The 23,531-nt window shown below is 37.0% G+C and overlaps 1 protein-coding gene across 2 annotated transcripts in view; it reads left to right on the top strand.

Moving 5' to 3' along the window:
* SMG1 (SMG1 nonsense mediated mRNA decay associated PI3K related kinase) overlaps positions 1-23,531 on the top strand; it is a 99,578-nt gene that overhangs the window by 13,042 nt on the left and 63,005 nt on the right. The window contains exons 2-10 of one of the 2 annotated variants that reach the window (XM_015104100.3): positions 9,538-9,596; positions 12,836-12,999; positions 13,512-13,667; positions 15,874-16,010; positions 17,098-17,156; positions 18,342-18,555; positions 20,767-20,892; positions 21,291-21,363; positions 22,401-22,498. In XM_015104100.3, the coding sequence (XP_014959586.1) occupies positions 9,547-9,596; positions 12,836-12,999; positions 13,512-13,667; positions 15,874-16,010; positions 17,098-17,156; positions 18,342-18,555; positions 20,767-20,892; positions 21,291-21,363; positions 22,401-22,498 (1,077 nt within the window). In that variant the 5' untranslated portion in view covers positions 9,538-9,546. The remainder of the gene's footprint in view (positions 1-9,537; positions 9,597-12,835; positions 13,000-13,511; positions 13,668-15,873; positions 16,011-17,097; positions 17,157-18,341; positions 18,556-20,766; positions 20,893-21,290; positions 21,364-22,400; positions 22,499-23,531) is intronic. The other variant, XM_027961508.2, reaches the window with a different exon arrangement.

Here is a 23,531-nt window from a genome sequence, read left to right as displayed (position 1 = left end):
GTGGGACATGTTTCTTTGTAGACTTTCAGTCTTTTTGTCTTATTCTACTAGGGAGGTCATGGAGTAAGAGATTTCCTTTCAATCTTGGCAATTTCCCAGGCTGAATGGGATGTTTCTAAAGTACTTCCAGGACTTGCTGACAAAAGAGAAAGATAAGCAATGCAAAAATGGTAGCTGAAGCAGAGTTTTATTTAAGGCTGTAAACCAACATGTGTTAAAAATAAACTTGAGAGTAAGTCAAATTAATATGGTGCTTTAGATTCGGGAGCCTTCAGGTGACCAATTATTTAGCATTAACAAAATTTTTTTTTGTTAAATACCGAGAATTGAATTCATATTTGTATTGAAGATTAAAAGCATATCAGATTTTATTGCTATCAGTATTTTTAATGCCCAGTAAGATATGAATTTATGCCAGAAGAAGTACATAATACTTAACAAACTTAAAATAGATTAGAAGTGGATTGCCTGCCTCTATCTCAAGCAGTGATTTTTCTGATTTTGCTCGCCATGGTGCTTTGACGCTTGTGTCAAAAATTGATGCTTTTGAATTGTGGTGTTGGAGAAGACTCTTGAGAGTCTCTTGGACTGCAGGGAGATCAAACCAGTCAATCCTAAAGGAAATCAGTCCTGAATATTCATTGGAAGGACTGATGGTGAAGCTGAAACTCCAATACTTTGGCCACCTGATGAGAAGAACTGACTCATTGGAAAAGACCCTGGTGCTGGGAAAGATTGAAGGCAAGAGGAGAAGGGAACGTCAGAGGATGAAATGGTTGGATGGCATCACCGACTTGATGGAGATAAGTTTGAGCAAGCTCTGGGAGTTGGTGATGGACAGGGCAGCCTGGTATGCTGCAGTCTGTGGGGTCACAAAGAGTCAGATACGACTAGGCGACTGAACTGAGTGCTTTGACTCTTAAAAAATTTTTTTTGAAAATGAGTAGGCAATATGAGTAGGTTTCTTTCTGTATCCTGCCTAGGTTAATCCTTCCCGAGCTTAAAGTTCAGACACTAAGAGAAGTTTAGTTAGTGCTGTATACTATCTGCATTCCTCAAAACAACTCTAGGGCATGTAAATTATATCTCAATAAGTCAAACATAAAGGAAATAGTGTATTTCTTTACAGTAAAGGTATAAAAATAAGTAAAAGACCATCGGGCTTCCCAGGTGACACAGTGGTAAAGAATCTGGTAAATTTTTTACTGTTTGGTAAATTCAGACACTAACAGTCTTTGATTTCACTGGAGAGTATCCAGTGTTACATTTTTGCTTTTCCATTGAAGAAGAAGAAGAAGTGAAGTCACTCAGTTGTGTCTGACTCTTTGCAACCCCATGGACTGTAGCCTACCAGGCTCTTCAGTCCATGGGATTTTCCAGGCAAGAGTACTGGAGTGGGTTGCCATGTCCTTCTCCAAGGGATCTTCCCGACCCAGGGATTGAACCTGAGTCTCCCGCATTGTAGGCAGACGCTTTACCCTCTGAGCTACCGGGGAAGCCCCATTGAAAATGACTACTAAATTTGGTAGGCAATGAAAAACATGAAATATCAAATTATTAAAAATCAGTGGCCTTTTGTGTGCTCAGTTGCTCAGTGGTGTCTGATTCTGTGTGACCCCATGGACTGGAGCCTACCAGGCTCCTCTGTCCATGGAATTTTCTAGTCAAGGATACTGGAGTGGGTTGCCATTTCCTCCTCCAGGGGATCTTCCCAACCCAGGGATGAAACCCACATCTCTTTTATCTCCTGCATTGGGAGGTGGATTCTTTACCACTGTGCCACCTGGGAAGCCTGATGGTCTTTTACTTATTTTTATATCTTTAAAGAAATATGTAAAGAAAATACTGTAAAGAAAAAAAAAAATGACCACCACAGTCAAGCTATCAATAGTTCCATCATCCCCTCCACCCTGCACCCCCAAGTTTCCTTGTTCCCTTTTATAGTCAACTTCTCCTAGTCCTTGATAACGACTGGTCTCCCCGCCCCTCCCCCATAATTTTGTCTTTTCAAGAATGTTATAAATAAGTTTTGAAAAAATTGTGGTAAAATACACATAACCTTCACCATTTTCCAATTCATTGGTATTAAGTACATTCACAGTGTGTGCAGCTGTGACCAACATCTAGTTCCAGAGCTTCTTGTCACCCCAGATTGAAACCCAGTACCAATTAAGCAGTCACTCCCAATTTTCCCCTCTTCCCAGCCCCTTGCAACCACAAATCTACTTTCTTTATGGATTTGTCTATTCTGGATATGTCATATAAATGGAATCATGTAATATGTAGCCTTTTATCTCAGACCTCTTTGACTTAGTATAACATTTTCAAGGGTCATCCATGTTGTAGTAGGTATGGCTGAGTAATCTTCCATTGTATAGATTTACACATTTTGTTTATCCATTCATTGTTTGATGTGTATTTGAGTTTCTGCCTTTTTGCTACTGTAAATAGTGTTGTGGTGGACATTGATGTGTAAGTTTTTGTTTGAACGTTTTTCAGTTCTTTGGGGCATATACTTGGGAGTCAGTTGGAGTCAATTTGCTGAATCATGTGATAGTTCTCTGTTTAACTCTTTGAGGAAATGCCAAACTGTTTCTGACGTGGTTTCTAGCATTTTACATTCTCATAAGTAATGTATGGGGGCTCCAAATTTTCCAGCTCTCACAACATTAGTTATTTACCATTAACAGATTTTTTTGCTCTTCTAATGGGTGCTTTCTCTCTGTTGTTTTGATTTGCATTTTCCTCCAGGTGGCGCTAGTGTTAAAAGAACCCACTTTCCAATGCAGGAGACATAAGAGGCTTGGTTTTGATCCCTGGATCAGGAAGATCCCCTGGAGAAGGGAATGGCAACCCACTCCAGTGTTCTTGCCTGGGAAATTTCGACAGAGAAGCCTGGTGGTCTACCGCCCGTAGGGTCGCAAAGAGTCAGACACAATTGAAGTGATTTAGCACGCATTTGCCAGTGAAATTGAGCAAGTTTTCATGTGCTAATTGGCCATATGTATATCTTTGGAGACGTGTATCTATTCAGGTCTTTTGCCCATTTTTAAATTTGAATGTTTTCTTGCTTAGTTATAGGAGTTCTTTGTATACTAGACTCTTTAAGAGATACATGATTTGCAGGTATTTTCTCTGGTTTTGTGAGTGGTCTTTTCACTTGATAGTATGCTTTGCACAAAAATGAGACTTGTAATATGCATATTAAGTAGATTTTAAAAATTTAGAATTCATTTAAATGAATTACTGAATCCATCCCTTTCTGTTACTGGGTTCTTTTTTGTGTTACAAGACAAAGTTTTTGCTTAAATAATCATGATGGATTTTGATCCAAGGCCATCTTCTAGTTTCGCTCCACTCTCCTTGCAGCATCATGCTGTTCTCCTTCCCTATGGAAGGTGTGTGGTGTTAGATAATATTGTACATCTGCCTTCAATGCTGACATCTCAAACTAGTGAACAAATTGAAGCTAGTATTGAACTACTAAAGTGCAAGCTAGGGTGATACTCTAAGTGCTGTAAGAGTTTAAAGAAAGTACTGAATCATAGGATTTTTTTCTCTCTCAAATCACAGAATATTTTATATTCTTAATTGGAATTTATACTAACAGTTCTTTTCTTTCTAGATTGTAAATTCTTAGAGGGTTGGGATTATCTTATTTAGTTCATCTTTTGGAGTTATTACTCTTAATTAGTGCTCTTGTAGAAAATAACCAAGAAAACATTGTTGATTTTTAATAGAATATATAGGAGAGGGAGTATGGGTTCTAGGTTGAATCTTGAAGAAAAATTAGTGTTGGGTTAAGTTAGGGGACTGCACTCTAGAGTAAAGAGAAAGACCTTGATTGTGAGAAGAGGCAGTCATAAGAAATAATTTTTTGCTCTCTAGGCAATGGGAATACAGGGATAAGCAACACTGACAGGCTCCTGCCCTTCTGGACTTTACAGTCTCCTGGCAGAACACAGTTAAATAAGCTGCTCCAATGGTGTAAGAGTTAAGGAACTGTTAGGTTTCGGGTAGTACTTACGTAACAGGGATTCCTAGTCAGCGTCAGGGGAATCAGAAACTTTGCAAAGGAAAGCTATAGTTTAAAGGACATTGAGAGATTAATGAGGGCCAAGGAGAAGGCTGTTCCATGCAGACAGGCTTAGCAAGGTGGACGGGGCACTGAAAGAATGGGATGAGTGGGGCACAGAAGGTAAAAGCGTTACGACAGTGTGGAGAGTTAGCTGAAGAGGGAAGTAAGGACCGTAAGATGAAGATGGCAGTGGGAGGACAAACGTTTGTGTTTTATTAGAATTGTCTTTGTTGTAAGTGGGGAGAAATGGAATAGAGGTGAGAACTAGAGGTGGAAAACATACTATTAGGTAGGTGTAAATGTAATTACAGTTGCAGACTGTGAATTTTAAATCATTATGACTAGGCTCAGACACATCTTTATTTACCAAAATAGGAACCATTGCAATCAACACGTTTTTGCCAATGAGAAATGTTTGTTTATTCCTGTAGTGTTAAAATTTGGGATTTGATGAACTCTTGGAAAGCATTTTCTGCCTCCTGCTGGTTGTGGAAACATTTTCCCTGCAAAAAGTTGTTGAGATGCTTGAAGAAAGTGGTAGTTGGTTGGTGAGAGGTTAGATGAAGATGGCGGATGAGGCAAAACCTCATAGCCTAATTCATTCAACGTTTGAAGTGTTGGTTGTGCAACATGCGGTCAGATGTGATGGAGAAGAAGTGGATCCTTTCTGTTGCCCGATGCTGGCTGCAGGCGTTGCGGTATTTGGTGCATCTCATCAATTTGCTGAGTGTACTCTCAGATACAATGGTTTTGCTGGGATTCAGAAAACTGTAGTGGATCACACTTGCAGCAGACCACCAAGCGGTGACCATGACATTTTTTGGTTCATGTTTGGCTTTGGAAAGTGCTTTGGAGCTTTCTCTAGGTTCAGCCACTAAGCAGGTCATTGCTGGTTGTCGTATAAAATCCACTTTGCATCACACGTCCCAATCCGATTGAGAAATGGTTCATTGTTGCGTAGAATAAAAGATGACACTTCAAAATGACAGTTTTAAAAAAATCTTTGGTCAGCTTATGCGACACCCACTTATTGAGCTTTTTCACCTTTCCAATTTGCTTCAAATGCCAATGACCGTAGAATGGTCAATGTTGAGTTCTTTGGCAACTTCTTGTGTAGTTGTAAGAGGATGAGCTTTGATGATTTTCTGAGTGGTTCTTTGTCAACTTCTGGTGGCTGGCCATTGCACTTTTCCTCTTCAAGGCTCTGGTCTCCTTTGCAAAAGTTTTGAACCACCACTGCACTATTTGTTCATTAGCAGTTCCTGGGCCAAATGTGTTGATGTTGGGATGCCTCCGCTGCTTTATGGCACATTTTGAACTCGAATAAGAAAATCACTTGAATTTGCTTTTTGTCTAACATCATTTCCCTAGTCTAAAATAAGTATAAACAGCTAGTTTGTGTCTACTTTGGCCACTTGATGCGAAGTACTGGCTCATTGGAAAAGACCCTGACGCTGGGAAAGATTGAAGGCAGGAGGAGAAGGGGATGACAGAGGATGAGATGATTGGATGGCATCACCGACTTGATGGACATGAGTTTGAGCAAGTTCCGGGAGTTGTTGATAGACTGGGAAGCCTGGTGTGCTGCAGTCCGTGGGGTTGCAAAGACTCAGACATGACTGAACAACTGAACTGAGCTGAAACAGCTAATATTAAGTCATTAGCAAAAAATCATAAAGCGAGAAATGTGCTTTAAAATGATGTATAACATAACTACATTTAAGAATGTTTTCCAATATCAAATGGCCAAGTTCAACAATGTGAAACTATAATTTCTTTTGCACCAGTGTAATATGTCTGTTTGACCAAATAGTGCCATTTGTTGGAAAATGCCCACATTTATTAAAGTGGGAGTTCTGGGAAGAAACGAGCCAGTTGTTGTGTTTGAAGCATTAGAACATTAAAAGTGCTTTTTTTTGTTTTGTTTTGTTAAATACTTGGGTATATAGGTCTAGATCTCAGAGTGCACATCTTTGATGGAGGCCTAGATTTGGAAATCAGTGTCATGCAGGTGATAAGTATTGCCATCAGCATAGTTTGCAGAAGGGATGAATAGAAGGCCTGTGGTCAAGCTTTGAGAAATTCCAAGGCTTAGTGGTTTGGTAGAAGAGGCTGAGTAAGCCTTCAGAGGTGCCTGAAAAAGCAGAAGTGGAAAGGTAGGAAGAAATACAGAATATAACATCCTATAAGCCAACGGAAGGAAAGAATCTAGTTACTTTGAATTATCAGGATCTGACCCTGGGTTATTGTAAGGATTTTTAAAAGAAGTTTTCATTCAGCCCACTTCATTCCTCTCTAAGGCACCTTTGTGCAGCCTTGTGAAAGCCTGCTTTGAGAGGATGAGTAAGGAGCAACCTGAAATATATCTTGCTTTTAGCAACCTGGAGGTCTTAGTTGGTTTTGCCAAAAGTGATAGAAGTTGGATTGGTGTAGACAGAGGAGCTAATAGAGGTAAAGAAATAATATGGGGAGGAGAGACGATTCTGTTTGATTGCAAAGAGCAAAGGCAAATTGGTTGGTTGGAGGGATGTGGGATTGATGGGGTTTTCTGTGTGTGTGTGTGTATGTGTTTTTAATTTGTTTTTATATTTTTAAGTGGGAGATATTAGAAAATTTTACATGTTTAAGAAGATTCAGTTTGGTGGAAAAGGTAGAGTCCACAGGAGAGAGATTATTTGAAAAGTTACGAGAAGGTAGAAATAGATGGAATCCCATAAAGTTCTAGAGTTGGGTGCCTATGTGTTATTGTCTCTTTATTTTTCCTCTTGGTCAAGTAGAGAGAATGTTAGAGAAGTAAGGAGAGAGGGAGTAGGGAATTTAGGAGAGTGTTTGGAATCTGAAGAGAATGGGGAACAGATAGTGCCTGTGGAAGATGAAAGAACCTAGGAATGTGGTACTTACTGATGGATGATGGGTAATTGATAATTGGATATATGCAGGATTAGGATTTTGCCAGGTAGGTGTGAGGGAAATATTAAGGGAAGTTAAAGGAAGAGTTATTGAAATGAAAGACCATGCAATCTAAACTGATTAAAGAAGGAAGTTCAAAAGAAGGTACTTGGATTGAGAAAAGTAGAGAAAGTCACAGGAGTTAAAGTTACTAAAAACCTTTATAGTGGTACAGAGGAAATGTGAATAGCTAATTAGCTGTGCTGCTTTAGGTCACTCATGGAATCTTTATCAGCGGTGGGACTGGGGGAAAGAGAAAGGTGCAGAAAGTTTGACAGCTGTTTTGGAAAAGTAGAGAAACCCAGCCAGGGAGTCATGGGCAGCATTGAAGACTGTTGCAGGCAGAGAGCTACACAGGAGTGGCATATTCAACAACGTTTACACTGAAGACAGAGCGTAGATGCACGTGAAGCAAAGGCTGAACTCTAATGGGCACCCCCGTAGTTACTCACTTTCTTCTTTTTGGTTAATATGGTTTAGAGGTCTGTCAAATAGATGGTGTTTGAGATTCCTTGGAAGGGATATAAACTATATTGAAGTTGAAAACTATGTTTTACTAAAGATATTACATAAAACCAAAATTTACAATCTTTTAAATTTTTTATTAGAGTATATTCAATGATTTTAAGTATAGATACAGAGTTACAAGGAACATGTCCATAAGACCACCCTTCTTCTGATAGCAGTTGCAAGTTTGGGGGTCCTCTAGACCACCCTTGGGTTGGATAATTCGCTAGAAGGGCTTAAAGACTCGTTGAAAGCTGTTATACTCATGGTTGCAATTTATTGCAGCTAAAGGATACAGATTAAAATCAACCAAGGGTAAAGGTACATAGGGCAGAGTCTCAGTTACTTCCAAACTCAGAGCTTCTCCCTGTTTCCTGGTATTGATTTGTGATAATACATATGGAATGTTACCAAACATGGAAGCCCAGCCCAACCTTGGTGTCCAGAGTTCTCATGGGGTCCATGATCAATTGTCCACATGCATGAACTTAGGTTTTCAGCCCTACTAAAGGTTGAGTTAATCCATGTGATTCAAAGGCCTCACCATAAATCCCATAGTTTTACCTTCTGGTATGACCCAAAGTTTCCAGGTGGACAGGGACACTCTTATTAGGCATTAAATTCCAAGTGTTTAGACTTCTTCCAGCAGTTGAGGGGTAAGCTCAGCCCTCTCTTTGGGCAAGGTGAAATTCTTTACACTTTTATGACAGTATTTAAATATATTTTTGTATTTTGAGACTGCAAAAACTAATTAAGGTTTGATTGATATTAAAAGTTGATTACTAAAGAACCCATAAATAGGTAGTTAAAATTTGGTATTTAATACTTAATTCTTATTAAGTACCTAAGGACGTTTCATCAAGAAATATTAACTGTTAATATTTCATTATAGTAAAACTGAGGTAAACTCATTTATAATTTTTCATTTTGGCATGATGGTTCAATTCTGTTTTATTAAATTTGAACTTACTATTTTCTCCTGTGGCATTTCATATAATGAAGTCCCTGAGCCTCCCAACTTAATTTTTTAGCCACAGATTCATATTTCAGAGCATTGTTTCTCATGTGAAAGTGTGATGTACTCAAGTCTCAGAGTTATGCATAGTTTCATCTTTTCTCTCACACTTTTTTGAAAGTATGTCTGAATCCAGGTGAGTAAGAGACATCACAGGGATAACCTTGAATTTATTTTTAAAAGGTAAATTTTTGGTGCTATGAACTGTTAGTATGAAAAACAGCGTATTCTGCAACTTCTTGGTGATAGTGATGCTCTCTGTCTCTGAGTGCCACTGCTTCAGAGAACTAACGCATTCCCACCTCAGTGGCTTTAGTGCAGATCTCATTTCCTGTTTGATCCTCACTACAAATTAGATCTCAGCACTCGAGTGAAGTCCCTTAATAAGCCGAGTTAACAGCAACTTGAAGCAATGTCATGCTTGTTCTGGTGGCACCACCAGGTGTGGGGTTTGCATCAAGTCATTTTGGGGTGCTTTATGGAGGTGTTTTCTGATAGAGAATTCCCTGACTTCACCTTTCCAGGCTGATTTCCGCCCCCGCCTTAGTTGCTTTTCATGATGCTCACAAGAACTGGACTATAGAACCACATTTAGGTGTGACATACTGGCCCTAACACTCGGTAGGGTGTTGATGTGAGATCTCAGGGCTGGGGTCAGTGAAAATGAATAATCTCTCTGATTTATTACATTTTCTGTATATTGATAATAGGTAACTAAAATGAGTGGTAACTGTATTTGCATGTGATTTGTATGTTATAGTTAACATTTAAATTCTCTTTGGTTCTAAAAATTTTTTTGCTGCCACCTCAAGCCTCTGTCCTCTAAGGCAGAGTGTGGCATTCCGTTTGTTTTTGCTTCAGCATATGAACCCTAGAAGGCCATAGTGCAACTAAAAGCACCTAACCCATGAGTGATATTTGCTTCATGTTTGGAAAACAAATGTTTTAACCCAGTGTCCTCACTAATATTGTAACTACTGTCTTACAGATTGACTTGATGCAAAAACATCACAAAGGCTCCATATTATACAGTATGCGATTTTTGAGGTATGAGCTTTAGAAACTTACCTCTCATGTGGCATGTGCATCAGGCTTTAACTTCAGTTTAATCATTCTGGGGAATTTATGCATTTCTTTTTTTTTTCCCTCTCTCTCTCCATAATATTTTTAGAGTATTAAAAGGGCTGTGGAGGTATTTTGGGGTCCTAGCTAGGATACTTAGCCTTAACAAATACATTTTCTTTTATCACTAAATTGAGATACTAATTCTGGCAGATGATAGTTTTTTCAGCCCTTACAACTAGCTTAACATTTATGCCTGCCTCTTTGAGATCAATCTGCATTTTCTTTTTAGTGCCCTTTGATTGCCTCATTTTAAGTGCTTATTTCCATTCTTAACAGTTTTCTATTTATTGGACTGGGATGATCTTGTTGATGCTAACTGCCTGATACTGACTTTTTGAGAACTAAGCTGTCTAGATCTTACAAAAAGAAAGATTTCATATAAATGCTGAACCATTTTGTGTCTTTGGGTTCAGAATATCTATAACTTGCATTCTGGCTAGTAGTTTGATCAGTTTCTATTAAAAGAACCTGGAAACCAGGGAGTTTTCTGAGACAGTAGTTCTACTCTAGTGAATTATTCATTATATTTCCGAAAACTCAAATTCTGGGGAGAAAAGTCTCTGTGTTTATTTGTGTATATACTCTGTGTATATACTAATGAGATTTTATTTCTAACAGATTGGGAGATTTGTTCTGTTTTTTTGTTTGTTTAGTTTTATATAATTCCTAAGTAGAAATGGATTTCTTTTCTTGGTAGCAGTAGATGGCTTAATTTTTTCAATGAAGAAGTTAAAATCAGTTTTTGTATACTGGGTATAAAAAACTTGTTTCGATTGTATTCATATGTTCATTAATGATTAATATTTATCTGTTACACTGGAAACCTTGACTATATTTAGTATTATGGACCTACTGACTTTGAGTGTACCTTGTAAGCTAAGTATTTAAGAACTTGATATCTTTCATAAGTCTTATAAAAACATCACATAATCTATAGGTATTATCCCCATTTTATGCAACAGACATCAGAGGCTTTAAGTTAACTTCCTTGTGCAGAGTCACATGTACCTTTCCAGTGCTGGAGCTAAGATTTGAGCCTAGATCTTTTTTTAACCCATATTCTCTATTACTTTGTGTTTACTGCTGTATCACCAGAAAAAGATACAAATATCTAACTCTTCATAGTAAGAGTAGTGTATGTAATCTATATTAAGCATAATGGACACTAGAAACCCAGAGTATTTTAATATTTATTTAAATATTGATAAGACTTTAATTATCTTGATGTTTCAGAATTGTTTTATTAATTCATTTGCTAACAGTTTGCTTTTCGAGGTTGTGTTAGGTGCCATACATACAGACAAGTTTAAAGTATGCCCAAATCATTAAAGCTTATAGATTCTCTTATTTTTCAATTCCCTTTTAGAAATGGTATGTTACAGTTTATTATAGGTGCTCATTGAGTATGCTACTTTTAGATACATGGGGTAGGTCATTATGTAAGTTTTAAGGAGTTCTTATGCTTCATTTAGTGGTAAAGGCATTTAAATGCTTGTAGACTTACTACACTTAGAAAATATCCTCATACAATTTTTAAAAATTCATAGATTTTATTTTTTCATATGTTGGAAGTTCTAAGCTTTGTTGAGTGAACTCTGAATGTTTGAAGAATATCCTGCATTAAGGAACCTTAGTTATATGTTTAGTTAGTGTGCTAGCGTTACGAATTTTTAGAAAGTTTCAGATTCAGAGCCTTTAGGAATAATTTAGACTTGTGTGCCATGGAGGTGTCCAATTTTAATTGAACCTGTTTGTCTGCATTCTGTAGTAACAATGGTTGCAGTAGGTTCAGATCAGGATGTCTGAGCCTATGCAACTTTTTCATATTTAGTATTCTTGTGCGTGGGGACAAGGAAAGGATGATAAACTCCAGATAAAATACACAGACACTGTGTCCTTTTTTATACATGGGGAGGGGAATGGGGTTGAGAAACAGCTAAGTTTCTGCTCTTGCCAGTGTCCTTAATATCCCCAGATAATGTCACCAAAAAATTATGGTGCAGAAGGTGTTTTAGTAAGTGCCATAAGAATGATTTTTTTTTTCCCCAAGAAGGTTATTCCTCTCCGAAGAAATATCAGTATTAGAGGAGCATTTTTCTTCATATTTTTCGTATGTTGCCATGATACCTTATTTCTTGGTAGTTGATTGAAGAAAGAATAAGGTTCATGAGAAATTATAGAGTTTAGCTTCCCATTTTACTGATAGGGCCATTGTGGCATAGAGATGATCCTTAGATAAGCATACTGATTTTACCTTGGGGCTGTGCCACTTGTTTATTAATATCCAGATATCTGGGATTATTCTAGGTAGCATTTGAATTTTAAATAGATTATTGACTGCAGCCTTCAACTTTATTGGATTCCTTAGATGCCTTGCTTTTATTTTCCTTACTTTTTATAATTTTAATAGATTTTTTAAAATTGACTCAGTCTTTATTATTAATAGATATCGCTTATATAAAGAATATCTATTAATAATGAGGTCCTTAGTATTACCTACCATACATTAAAATAATCTTATTTTTCAGCTGTGTTCTTTCCTAATATCCTACTGAGCATGCTTTCAGATTTCGTGCTGTAATCTATTTTGCCACCAAATAATCAAGTTACGAATTTAGGTGAGAGAGACAGAGTACCACATTGCTGTTAGGCAGTAGTTTAAAAATAATTTGGTTACACTTTGTTCCTGCCTGACATGTTGCCAGTGTTTTTTATTTTTATGACTGAGAAGAGTAATTTTCCACTGGTTAACCTTCTTATGAGAGAAGGCGATTTAGAAACAACTATTCCTTTTATCAAGTTACGTGTAAAGCACCCCGGACCACCATGGTGACCAGCTACCTCAGTTTTCCTGGGACTAAGGGAGTTCATAGGATATGGAACTTTCGGTGCTAAAACCAGTTTAGGTGTTGAGTTGGCCACCCTATTCCTGGAAGTTATTCATATTTCTGAATGAATCTTTAGATAGTAGAAGGGACTGAAAAGCTGGTGTTGCTCCCATTGACAGTCTCTTCCTAGCTGAAAGACTTCTTATTAGATGTTGGAGTGCTTTTGTATAATAGCAATGAGGAGATAGAGGCTTGTATAGAAGACAGATTTACGATTTGGGTTATCAAAATGTGTTTTTAAAGATGTAACTTTATACCCTTCTCTCTTTGCAGAACTGATAGTGCATCAGCCGACCCAGATAATTTAAAATACTCTTCATCCAGAGATAGGGGTGGGTCTTCCTCTTATGGACTGCAGCCTTCAAATTCAGCTGTGGTGTCTCGGCAAAGGCATGATGATACCAGAATCCATGCTGACATACAGAATGACGAAAAGGGTATACATTATATATTTCCTTGTTGCCAGAGGCATGCTTGTGTGTGTGTGTGTTTTAACCTACCTACTTCTCCTTTTCCTCCTCCTTCCCTTTCTTTCCCTCTCTCCCCTTCTTTTCTTCTAATATGTTTAAAATATAATTATTAAACACAGTGCTGTTCTTGAAACATTTTTTTGAAAGTTTATCCCTTAATTATAAATTTAAATATACTTTTTACACATGCAGTAAAATACATAAGCACAATTTTCTTGCCCCCAAAATACAGTATTATCACTGAGGCTAAAGTCTTTCCTGACTACTGTCTCTCCTCTGGACTTCTAAAAAGTTTTCAAGTGCAGAATCTGATCTTCCACTGAAGATAACAAAATGAAATCAAGGCATGCATCACAGAGAAAGAATAGAAGCAAAGGCTGGTTGAGCTGCGGATTGAGTCAGAAGGACCTGAACTATCAGGAACTGATGGAGTGAAACAAAGAGCCCGTTGAAATAACGTAAATGTTGCTGTTTTTTAGGTGGCTACAGTGTCAATGGAGGATCTGGGGAAAATACTTATGGTCGGAAGTCGTTGGGGCAAGAGCTGAGGGTTAACAATGTGACCAGCCCTGAGTTTACCAGTATTCAGCATGGCAGTCGTGCGTTAGCCATCAAAGACATGAGGAAATCACAGGGTAAGACTGGGTGACCTGGGACCATTGCACATGCCTCCACTGAGACATCTCCTAAATGCCTCGTCTCATGCCAGTGCCTTGCACATCTGTGGCTTGGTCAGCTTACTGAGATGAGAAACATGTGATGGTGATAATTATTTGCATTCTTTTTCCTCTCAACCGCTCCCTAACGTAAATTTCTACTAGAAAGGTTTTTAATACTTTTAAAAAGAATTCTCTTAAAATTAGACTGGATAAGATTTTTAAGAAAGGGTTTTCCTGCTTACAGTAGATATTGAACATATAGTGTCCAATAGACTCTTCTGCAGCAGGTCCTTCAACTCAAGGGTGAGGGAGGCCCCTAGAGTTCGAGAGTTCTGTTTAACTCTAGTGAAGGGACTGGGCCCTTTTCTAAAGTTAAACACACAGTTACTGCTGCTTGCTTTATAACACAAGCCTCACCGAATGGGTCAAGTGTCTTGAACATTCATAGGATTAGAGGTAATGGTCTTTTTTCCGAAAGAGAAATTTATTTTATTGATAAAGCTGATTAAGAAGTCAAGATTTCTGATTTATACTCTTTGTTGGATATAATTACTGTTTGGACCTTTACTTTATAACCATTTTTTCCCAATGAGGAGTGTGTGTGTGTGTTGTGTGTCTTGGTGAACATTTTTGTATAGAGGTTTTTTATTTTGCATGCAGCTTTAAAAAAAAGAAGTGATTTCTTTTAGGTAAATTTTTCTAATGTGGAATGACTAAGTCATAGGCTGAAATGTCTCTTAAAAGTATTTGAAGTCTTTTTTTTATTTTTCATTGTTCAAATTTTTTTAAATTTAAATTTATTTGTTTTAATTGGAGGCTAATTACTTTACAGTAGTATTTGAAGTCTTAAGAGTTAGGTATGGTAGAGTTAGGAAGTGACTCTAAAGCTAATTTAGTCTAGCTCCCCCTCGCAGGCTCAGAGTTATGCAGTTTGCTAGTGGCAGCGTTGTAAATACAGCCTAGATTTCTTGACTAGTAACCTGAAGACATTTTAGCAGTCATCCTTGCTGACTCTATAGGCTTAGGCTTTTTAAAAAACCTTCCTTCTCTCAGATGTTACAATTTCTTTTATTATCACTTTTCCTTTCATTCCTTAGAAGTGGAACTGTCAGACTGTTTAATGTGGTTTGTGTTAATGTACATTCATTAGTTATGGTAAATTGCACAGTTGAAAATATAAAGAAAAATTTAACACTTTATTTAAAGCCATCTTGGTTAGTAGTATTCAACATTGTTTGAGCATTCCTGCTTGTTCTTGTCATTAAAAAAGGGAAGAAAAGTTTTGATTTGCCACTTCGCTTGTGGCAGCATGCCTTTCACAAGGTAGGTGGTAATTAGACATTGTTGAACTGAATGTGTGATTGCAGTTCACCAAAACTTTGTCCTAGGAAACTGATGATGTAACAAGAGGCTCCCTTCCAGTGTGAGACCTAGGTGAGAAAGAGAAGCATGTAATCTCTTTCTGGCTAATAGTGACTTTATCTCTACACCTGTTGAAGTTTCTTACCTGTGCTCTCTACCTGGATGTTGAAAACAGTTTGGAACAGATCTGAAGAGAATCATTTCTAAGCCTTTCTTTTTTCTCTGTCAGTTGATTCTCTGGATTGAGGTGTCTGTGTAGGTTTATCTCTTTGGGGGGGGGTCTCCTGTTGCCTGATAGTCTGCTGGGGCTGGGTGTACAGTGATGAACAGAAGTGTTACGGCTGGGCTTCCCTGGTGGCTCAGTGGTAAAGAATCCACCTGCTAGTGCAGGAGACATGGATTTGATCCTTGGTCTGGTAAGATTCCACGTGCTGCGGAGCAACTAAGCCCTTGCACCACAGGTGCTGAGCCTGTGCTCCAGAGCCTGGGAGCTACAAGTGCTGAGCCCATGTGGAGCCCACATGCCACAGCGACTGAAACCTGTGCCCCTAAAGCCCAGGCTCCACACTGAGAGGCCACTGTAATGAGAGGCCCACACGCACAGCTCAAGAGTCGCCTCTGTTCTCTGAAGCTAGAGAAAAAGCCCCTGTGAGAGCAAAGACCTAGCACAGCTAAAAATAAGTAGTTATAAAAAAAAGTGTTATAAGGCTTATGTTCATTGAGCTTTAATTGTCTGGTGGACTGTGATTGTTAATATACTTTAAAACATTTGGGCTCTTAAGTTTCTGTGCTGATTCATCCTCAGTGTTTATGTTCACAGAGCGATCGATGTCTTATTCTGATGAGTCTCGACTGTCGAATCTTCTTCGGAGGATCACCCGGGAAGATGACAGAGACCGAAGACTGGCTACTGTAAAGCAGTTGAAAGAATTTATTCAGCAACCAGAAAATAAGCTGGTCAGTATAGTATGTTTGGAAATACTGATCAGTTTTGCATATCCTTAGTACACTAGATAACGTTATCTGAAGTAGTTTAAGAAGGGAAAAGGTTTGCTTCTAAGGAAAAATAATAGGGAATTCCAGATTATTTGGCCTATATTATGATCATCTTGAACTTAATGCCCCTAATGTGTAATTTAGCCACAAATGTTGGATCCGTGTTGGTTCCTTCTGTGATAAAGTATTTTTGACCTTTTACATATTTATTCTGTTGTCCTTGGAACTTTTTTATTCTGTGTTTTGGGACAGAATATCTCTGTTTTCATAAGTTAAATTGGAGTAGGAGGTACATAATTTGCTCATGGGTAAGTTTGGCCAGGGATAAATAAATGGAAAAACTCTTTAAAGTACAGGAGGGAGTTCCCTGGTGGCCTAATGGTTGGTATTCTGAGCTTTCATTGCCTTGACCTGAGTTTAGTCCCTGGTTAGGGAACTGAGATTCTGCAAGCTAGCTGGCCTGGCCAGAAAAAAAGAATAAAGTATAGGAGCAGTTACAAATTTCTTTGCCATACAACTAAGTCTCCTACTGTTAAGAACATGATACACAACAGGAGACAGTTAATGAAAATGCTGTAGTGAGTCAAATGACATTTGGCTCAAATCAGGTTTCTTCCAGGCCCCCCTGCCTGATTTTATTATGAAAAATTTCAAATACACAGTAAATTGAAAGAATTTTACAGTGAATATCATAGCATCTAAATTCTGTCATTAGCACTTTAACACTTTATGACTTTATCATATATGTCTCTACCTCCTCTTCTGTCCATAAGTTTACCTTTTTGAAAATGCATTTCAGAGTAAATAAAAGAGTTGTTGGTTTTTTCCCCCATTGATGATCATGGCTGTATACTTCCTATGGGTAAATTTCTTTCAGAATCTGAACGGAAACTTATGACCCTCCTGATACAATTGGGACTTGGGAATAATAAGAAAAGTAAGGTGTGTAGTCCAGTTACAGTTTGGAGGGAACCAGAAGTAAGAAAAAGTACATAATGTTATTCTTAAAAGTATAGAAATGTGAAGTGTTTATTAATTTTTTTTTAAGGTGCTAGTTAAGCAGTTGGATAATATCTTGGCTGCTGTACATGATGTGCTTAATGAAAGGTAAGTAATTAAGAGAAATTTAAAAAGTATACAGGAAGATAAGCTTATTGACTTCATTTATAACATATTTAATGTTTCACTGGGTTCTCTTGCCATCTTTTTTTGTGTTAAGTATTTAAACCTTAATTATCACTGAAGTAGAATCCAGGTAGGTTACAGTCTGTGGGGGTGCAAAGAGTGAGACAGGACTTAGCAAATGAGCACACGCACACACAAATGGAATCCACTTGAAAGGGAGAGCCATTCTTTATTTTAATTTGTCAACATGACTAAATAATTGAGCACTGACTTGTAGAATGACATAAACTCTGGATGTTAGCGTGAATGCATCCAGTTAACTTTTGTAAACTAGAGCATTTTGAAACTGCTTAGAGAGTAGAGGTGAAAGGGTGTGTCCTTTGGGCAACAGTGGATTCAAGCCACCCAGGCTCCAGGGCTGCTGGGGTTCCCCAGAGGTATACAGTCATTTCTTCATATGGTGATTCCCAAAGACTTGCAGTGTTGGAAAGCATCCAAAACTCATCTCAGTACGTCATCAATCTTACTGCTTTTGGATGGTTTTACTTTGTATACTCATTAATATAATACTTAAATCAGTGTTAATCTTCTAAGTTTATTATATTCAACTATTACTGTTCCCTATTTTATAGTCCTCAGATACTGAATATTACAAGGTATATAATTATTTGTATAGTAGTTTTATCTGATCCCTGGATTGGGAAGACCCCCCAGAGAAGGAAATTGCAACCCACTCCAGTATTCTTGCCTGGAAAATCCCATGGACGGAGGAGCCTGGCAAAGCTACAGCCCACAGGGTCGCAAAGAGTTGGACACGACTGAGTGACTTCACTTTGTCTGATCATTTGTTGCTGCGTTTTTCTATGAATCAGTATAGTTTGAGATGGAATTTGAAGTCTGAATTTTAGTATATTTAAACCTTTTTTTAAAAATTATTTGTAAATAATCGATTCTAAAATAAAAGTTAAAGTTTTAACAAATGTACTATAAGAGAGAGAAGATAGAATACTTAGAATGGATAAAACTTAAACCTTTTGTGTAGTCTGAATAAAAATTAAATCATATAACACATTCTGTTGTAAGATATGTTATTCTTGTCATCTTTGAAAGCTGAAGCCTCTTGTGTATTTTGTTTGTTTTGTTCTGTTTGCATTAAAATAAACACAGTAGCAAATTGCTTCAGGAGTTGAGACAGGAGGGAGCTTGTTGTCTTGGCCTTCTTTGTGCATCTCTGAGCTATGAGGCTGAGAAGATCTTCAAATGGATTTTTAGCAAATTTAGCTCATCTGCAAAAGATGAAGTTAAACTCCTCTACTTATGTGCCACCTACAAAGCACTAGAGACTGTAGGAGAAAAGAAAGCCTTTTCATCTGTAATGCAGGTAAGACTATGGAGGATGGGGGAGTGATGATGTGCTTGGGAAGAATGGTGTCTTTAACACATCTTTGGTGGAGTGCTTGAAGAAAGGAATCTTAGGGTAGGGGTTATCTACTGATAGTACATGTAATGTAAATAAAATTCCTCTTTCTGAATTTGAGTAAAGAATATAAAGAATACACTTTATAGGTAGATTTAAAATAAGTTACTTAAAATTATATGTCTTCACTTTTTAGAAGCTTTCTTTTGAATTTGCCTAGTACTAGAATCATTTACAGATTTAGACACTGGAGCTGCATGAGGAAAGCCAGGTCAAAGGGGGCTTCATGTTTTTTGAGGGAGATAAAAATTAAACATCACAACTTACTTTGTTTTTTTTTTAAGGTTTGATAATATGTTAAAAATTATTATTCCAAGTTATATAAAATAATTGTGTGTCTGAATTATTAAAAGATGATTCCCAATTTAATTTCGAGCCAAGTTATAAGTAATTAAATTTTTGTTGTTTAAAAATTTAGAATTTGATGGTTTTGTAATATTTGATGTCTTTATTTTTCCTTTCCCTAAAAAGTTGATCTTATGTTTTATTTTGGCCAATTAGTAAAAAAAACAAATGTGAGATATCTATTCTGTCTTAAAATTTTTATTTTCCCTTAATTGTAGAGGTTATGAAAAGAATTTGGGGAAAGATTTAGAAAATTATTTGTAACTAACGAGCATAACACCAAATTTGACTTATTCTGCATACAGTTTATATAGTGGATGTTTCCCCAGTTATTTATTTTGAAAAAAATATAAATCCACAGGAAAACAGATTGGTTAGTACAGTAAACACCTATATATCTTTTACCTAGGTTTGTCACTTATTAATATTTTGCTCCAGTTGTTTTTACACACATGCACACAGACATGATTTTTTTGTTGAAGCATTTGAAAATAAATTACATCATGATGATTTACCCTGTGATACTTGAGCATACATATACATCTCCAGAGATTAAGGCTAATCTTCTATATAACAACAATATTATAATCATACCTAAGAAAATTAGTTCTGTTGCATGATAAAATCCATGTTCAAATCGTGCTATTGCCACTGAGATGTCTTTTGTCTTACCCAAGATTCCATCAAGATTCATGTTTTTGAGGAATCTTTAATCTCTTGAAGATGGTGGTGTGCCTCTTTAATCTTTCTTTAAGCGTAACAATTTGCTGCACTTTTTTTGTCCCCCTTCTTTTGTAGAGAATGTTCTACCTCTTGGGCTTGTCTGATTATTCCTTTCTGGTTAGATTCAGTTCACACAGCTTGGTCATGAATACTTCATGGGTTCATACTTAGCTTTGTGTCACGCTAGCAGGTACATAACTTGAGGTTCACATACCTCTTAGATGAAGAGTTTCATTGCTTAGTTAAGGTGAAGACCAACCAGAGTTTTTCTTTGTGAAGGCTTGTTTTTCTCCCTTTGTAATTAGTCAGTAATCTGTACATAACGCCATGAGACCTTCTGAATATCCTGTTTTTCATAATATTTAACTCGATTTTAGCGTTCATTCATATGCTGTGCATTGTATAGATTATAGTACTAGCTGTTGCAAAATCGTGGTTTTCTCATTCTAGCATTTTTTCTATATTTATAATATAATTCTTTTGTAGAGAAGAGCCTTCGTTTTGGGGAAAGAATGGGTTTTAACAAAAAATTCAGCTGCAAAATATTCTATAAGTTGTATGCCATGTGTTTATTTAATATATATGTACACATGTATAGTGGTAACATGATATGTCATTCTTGTGTTGGAGCCATGCTGATCTTCTCTAAATCATTCCAGTCTGAAGCAACTGTTTATATCTTAAAGTATAAACTATACAACATTTTTGCTCTATCTTTTGAATTTTTAAATCATACATCTTAGTTTTTGTTCTTGAAATTTTAATCACACCCATAACATTGAAGAAAGCACTTAGTAACAGAGTAAACATGTTACTTAGAAATATGTTAACAGATATTAAAGAAGGGAAAAACAGTATTTTTTTTTCAGCCTTTAATATCTTAGTGGATTGAAATGTTTTCGAATATTTTGGAAACTAAAACTGCAGAGTTTATTTCCTCTGATGTCATAGTCAGTTTTGGCTATGTCACTATTAAATAATGAACCTAATTTGCTTGTTTCCTCCCTATTTTATTACATGTTCGTGGTTGTAACTTTTATTTTTCAGCTTGTAATGACCAGCCTGCAGTCCATTCTTGAAAATGTGGATACACCAGAATTACTTTGCAAATGTGTTAAGTGCATTCTTTTGGTAGCTCGATGTTACCCTCATATTTTCAGCACCAATTTTAGGGTGAGTTCCCTGACCCCCTCTTTTCATATGATAGGGTGAGGGATTAGCTGCATATATGAGGACTTGAGAAATTAGATTGAAAACAAAGTTTCTGCTCCTTTGAGTATAATCAGTTTTAAGGGCCAGGATTGAATGATATAGTAATGCAGTTTTATAAAAAATACCATCTGTATTTGCCAACACTAGTGGCTTAAGATACTTAAATATTTCATCAATGTCACAAACAAAGGTCCATTATTCTCCTGCCCTGTCCCTCCCACCCCCCTCTTAAGTTAATATGATGTCAAGTAGGTAGGATATAAGATGTTCTAGAATCTCTTACTCTTTCATGGTCCACACAGGTGGAATAGCAATAAGACCTTAAAATGATTAGTCCCCTTTTCTTTGTCTCCATCCAGGATACAGTTGATATATTAGTTGGATGGCATATAGATCATACTCAGAAACCTTCACTTACACAACAGGTGTCTGGTGAGTCACTCAGGATATACCAGTTATTTAAATATTGCGGGAAGGAGTGTTGGTTCCTCAAAGACCAGTTGTTAATACTAGTTTTTTTGATAATAGAAGAAAAATAATTACTTCAGAGAATATTTTGGTGAAGATTACTTGTTAGCTACATCTTTTCAAAGGAAAAATGTGTACTTTTGTAGTAAGTAGGGTTGCGGATTGTAGTGTTGCACCTATGACTTATCTCAAGTCACTTGTTGCATGTGTTGGTTGCAAGAGATACCGTAGTGGCAGTACTCTGAAGGGTAGAGTGGAAGGAACAGCCTGGATATTTATGATTTTTTTTGTTTTTCTAGTGATTTAACAGTCAAACAAATGGATTAATTTGGATGATTGTCATAAATTGTGGGAAAAAGCCACCTTTTTTTTCAAGTTAAATGAATGACTAGTAGGACTCACTTGAACTTGTTCCAGGTGCTGTAGTTTTTCATAGCTTGTTTGGTACAATAAAGTTCTGAAGTTAAGATACACAGGTAAGAATAGTTCTCTCAGTTCCACTGGCGAGTGGTCCCATTTCTCCCCCGGAGATGGAGGTACATTTTCAGTGGCCAGGTGTGGCCCTGGAGGAGAAAACCAGTGTGGTCTTAGATTGGGGCAGTATAGTCTCAGCCATGTGTGTAAGGACCGATTAGATTTTAATTTCTGTAGCATTTTTATTTCTGCAGCATTAAAAGAGGTAGCTGTTAATCATTAGTATATTTAATAGTTCATGGGGATTTCCCTGGTGGTCCAGTGGTTAGAACTCTGCACTTCCATGGGGCAAAGAGGGATGGGAGAGTGGTTTGATTCTTGATGTGGTAACTAAGATCCCACAAGCCATTCGGCACAGCAAAAGAAAAAAAAAAAACAAAACAGTTTATAGTACTAATTTTATGATACAGGGCTTGTTTCAAAAGTGAGCAACTTGAAAGCCTTTTAAAAGTGTCTTATTAAATATTTTTTAATTTGGACCTACATTTTTTTTCCTACTCTTTCAAAATTTCTTATGTGCTTCCTAGGGTGGTTGCAGAGTTTGGAGCCATTCTGGGTAGCTGACCTTGCATTTTCTACCACTCTTCTTGGTCAGTTTCTAGAGGACATGGAGGCATATGCTGAGGTGAGTATATAAAAAACTAAGTTATTTCCTAAAATTTCATTTAAGAAAAAAAGCAAAAACAAAAATCTAAAGCAGTGCATGCTACATTTATTTTAAAATAATTCTGATCACCTGACATTTAAGCAAAAATTATTTATGAGACCATTGCTTCAGATGCTTTTAGGTTGCCAGCAGAATTACTGGAAAGATTGCAGGCCTAATTTCCCAAAGCTTGAAATAATTTTCGTGGCTGGTAATTGTCCAAAAACATTTTCTTCAGTTGTAGTTTACTTTTATTTTTTGTTATGAAAAAGGTGGATTGATATTGTGAATTGATGACGAAAAAGGCTTTCCTCTTACTTGTATTGGCAATCTTGGCTTGTGCTTCAGAGAACAAGGCTTGGTTTCAGTCACCTTTTGAGTGTGACACTTTTAAGTCAAGTGTCCATTACTGGTTCTTGGATTTCCTGGCCACTGTCATGATTTAAACCTGCCGTCTTTGAATTTGTCTCTTAGTGTTTCTTTCCTGCTCAGTTGGTAATTACCATGATTCTTATTTGGTGGTCAAGGCTTCCATAAAGATTTAACTTGATCTTTTCTTTATACCTTTGCTCTTTCTGGCAAACGGTTAATTCACTACTTGCAACTGTACCAATATATTTTCTCCCTTTCAGAGAATAATGAGAGAATATTTTGCTTCCATATGTTTCTTTACCCCCACAGCTAGGATGTCTTGCTTCCTAGCACAGCTTTAAAGCTGATCTGCTTCTCATAAGCCACCCATTGTCTTTTGTAGACTTCCCTTTGCTATCCCTAGAGATCTAGTTTTCTTCAGTTATTTTGGTGCTTAATTATATGTGGGTATAATGGTTCTAATATTCTATTTTTTGCTAATCTTTTCCTTTGAGTATATCTGATTTCCTCAACTGACTTTTAAATCTGTAGATTAGGTATTACAAGTTCTTATAATTTTTTGAACCAGCCTCCTCTAAACTCCCCCATCCCCCTTCCCTCTTCATGTGCATGATATTGGCTCATCTTACTGTTGGAGTTC

The sequence above is a fragment of the Ovis aries genome, chromosome 24 (genome assembly GCF_016772045.2).
Source record: "Ovis aries strain OAR_USU_Benz2616 breed Rambouillet chromosome 24, ARS-UI_Ramb_v3.0, whole genome shotgun sequence".
In the NCBI taxonomy this organism is placed as follows: Eukaryota; Metazoa; Chordata; class Mammalia; order Artiodactyla; family Bovidae; genus Ovis; species Ovis aries.
The sequence above is the reverse complement of the archived record's forward strand: the minus strand, read 5'-3'. Positions and strand labels throughout refer to the sequence as shown.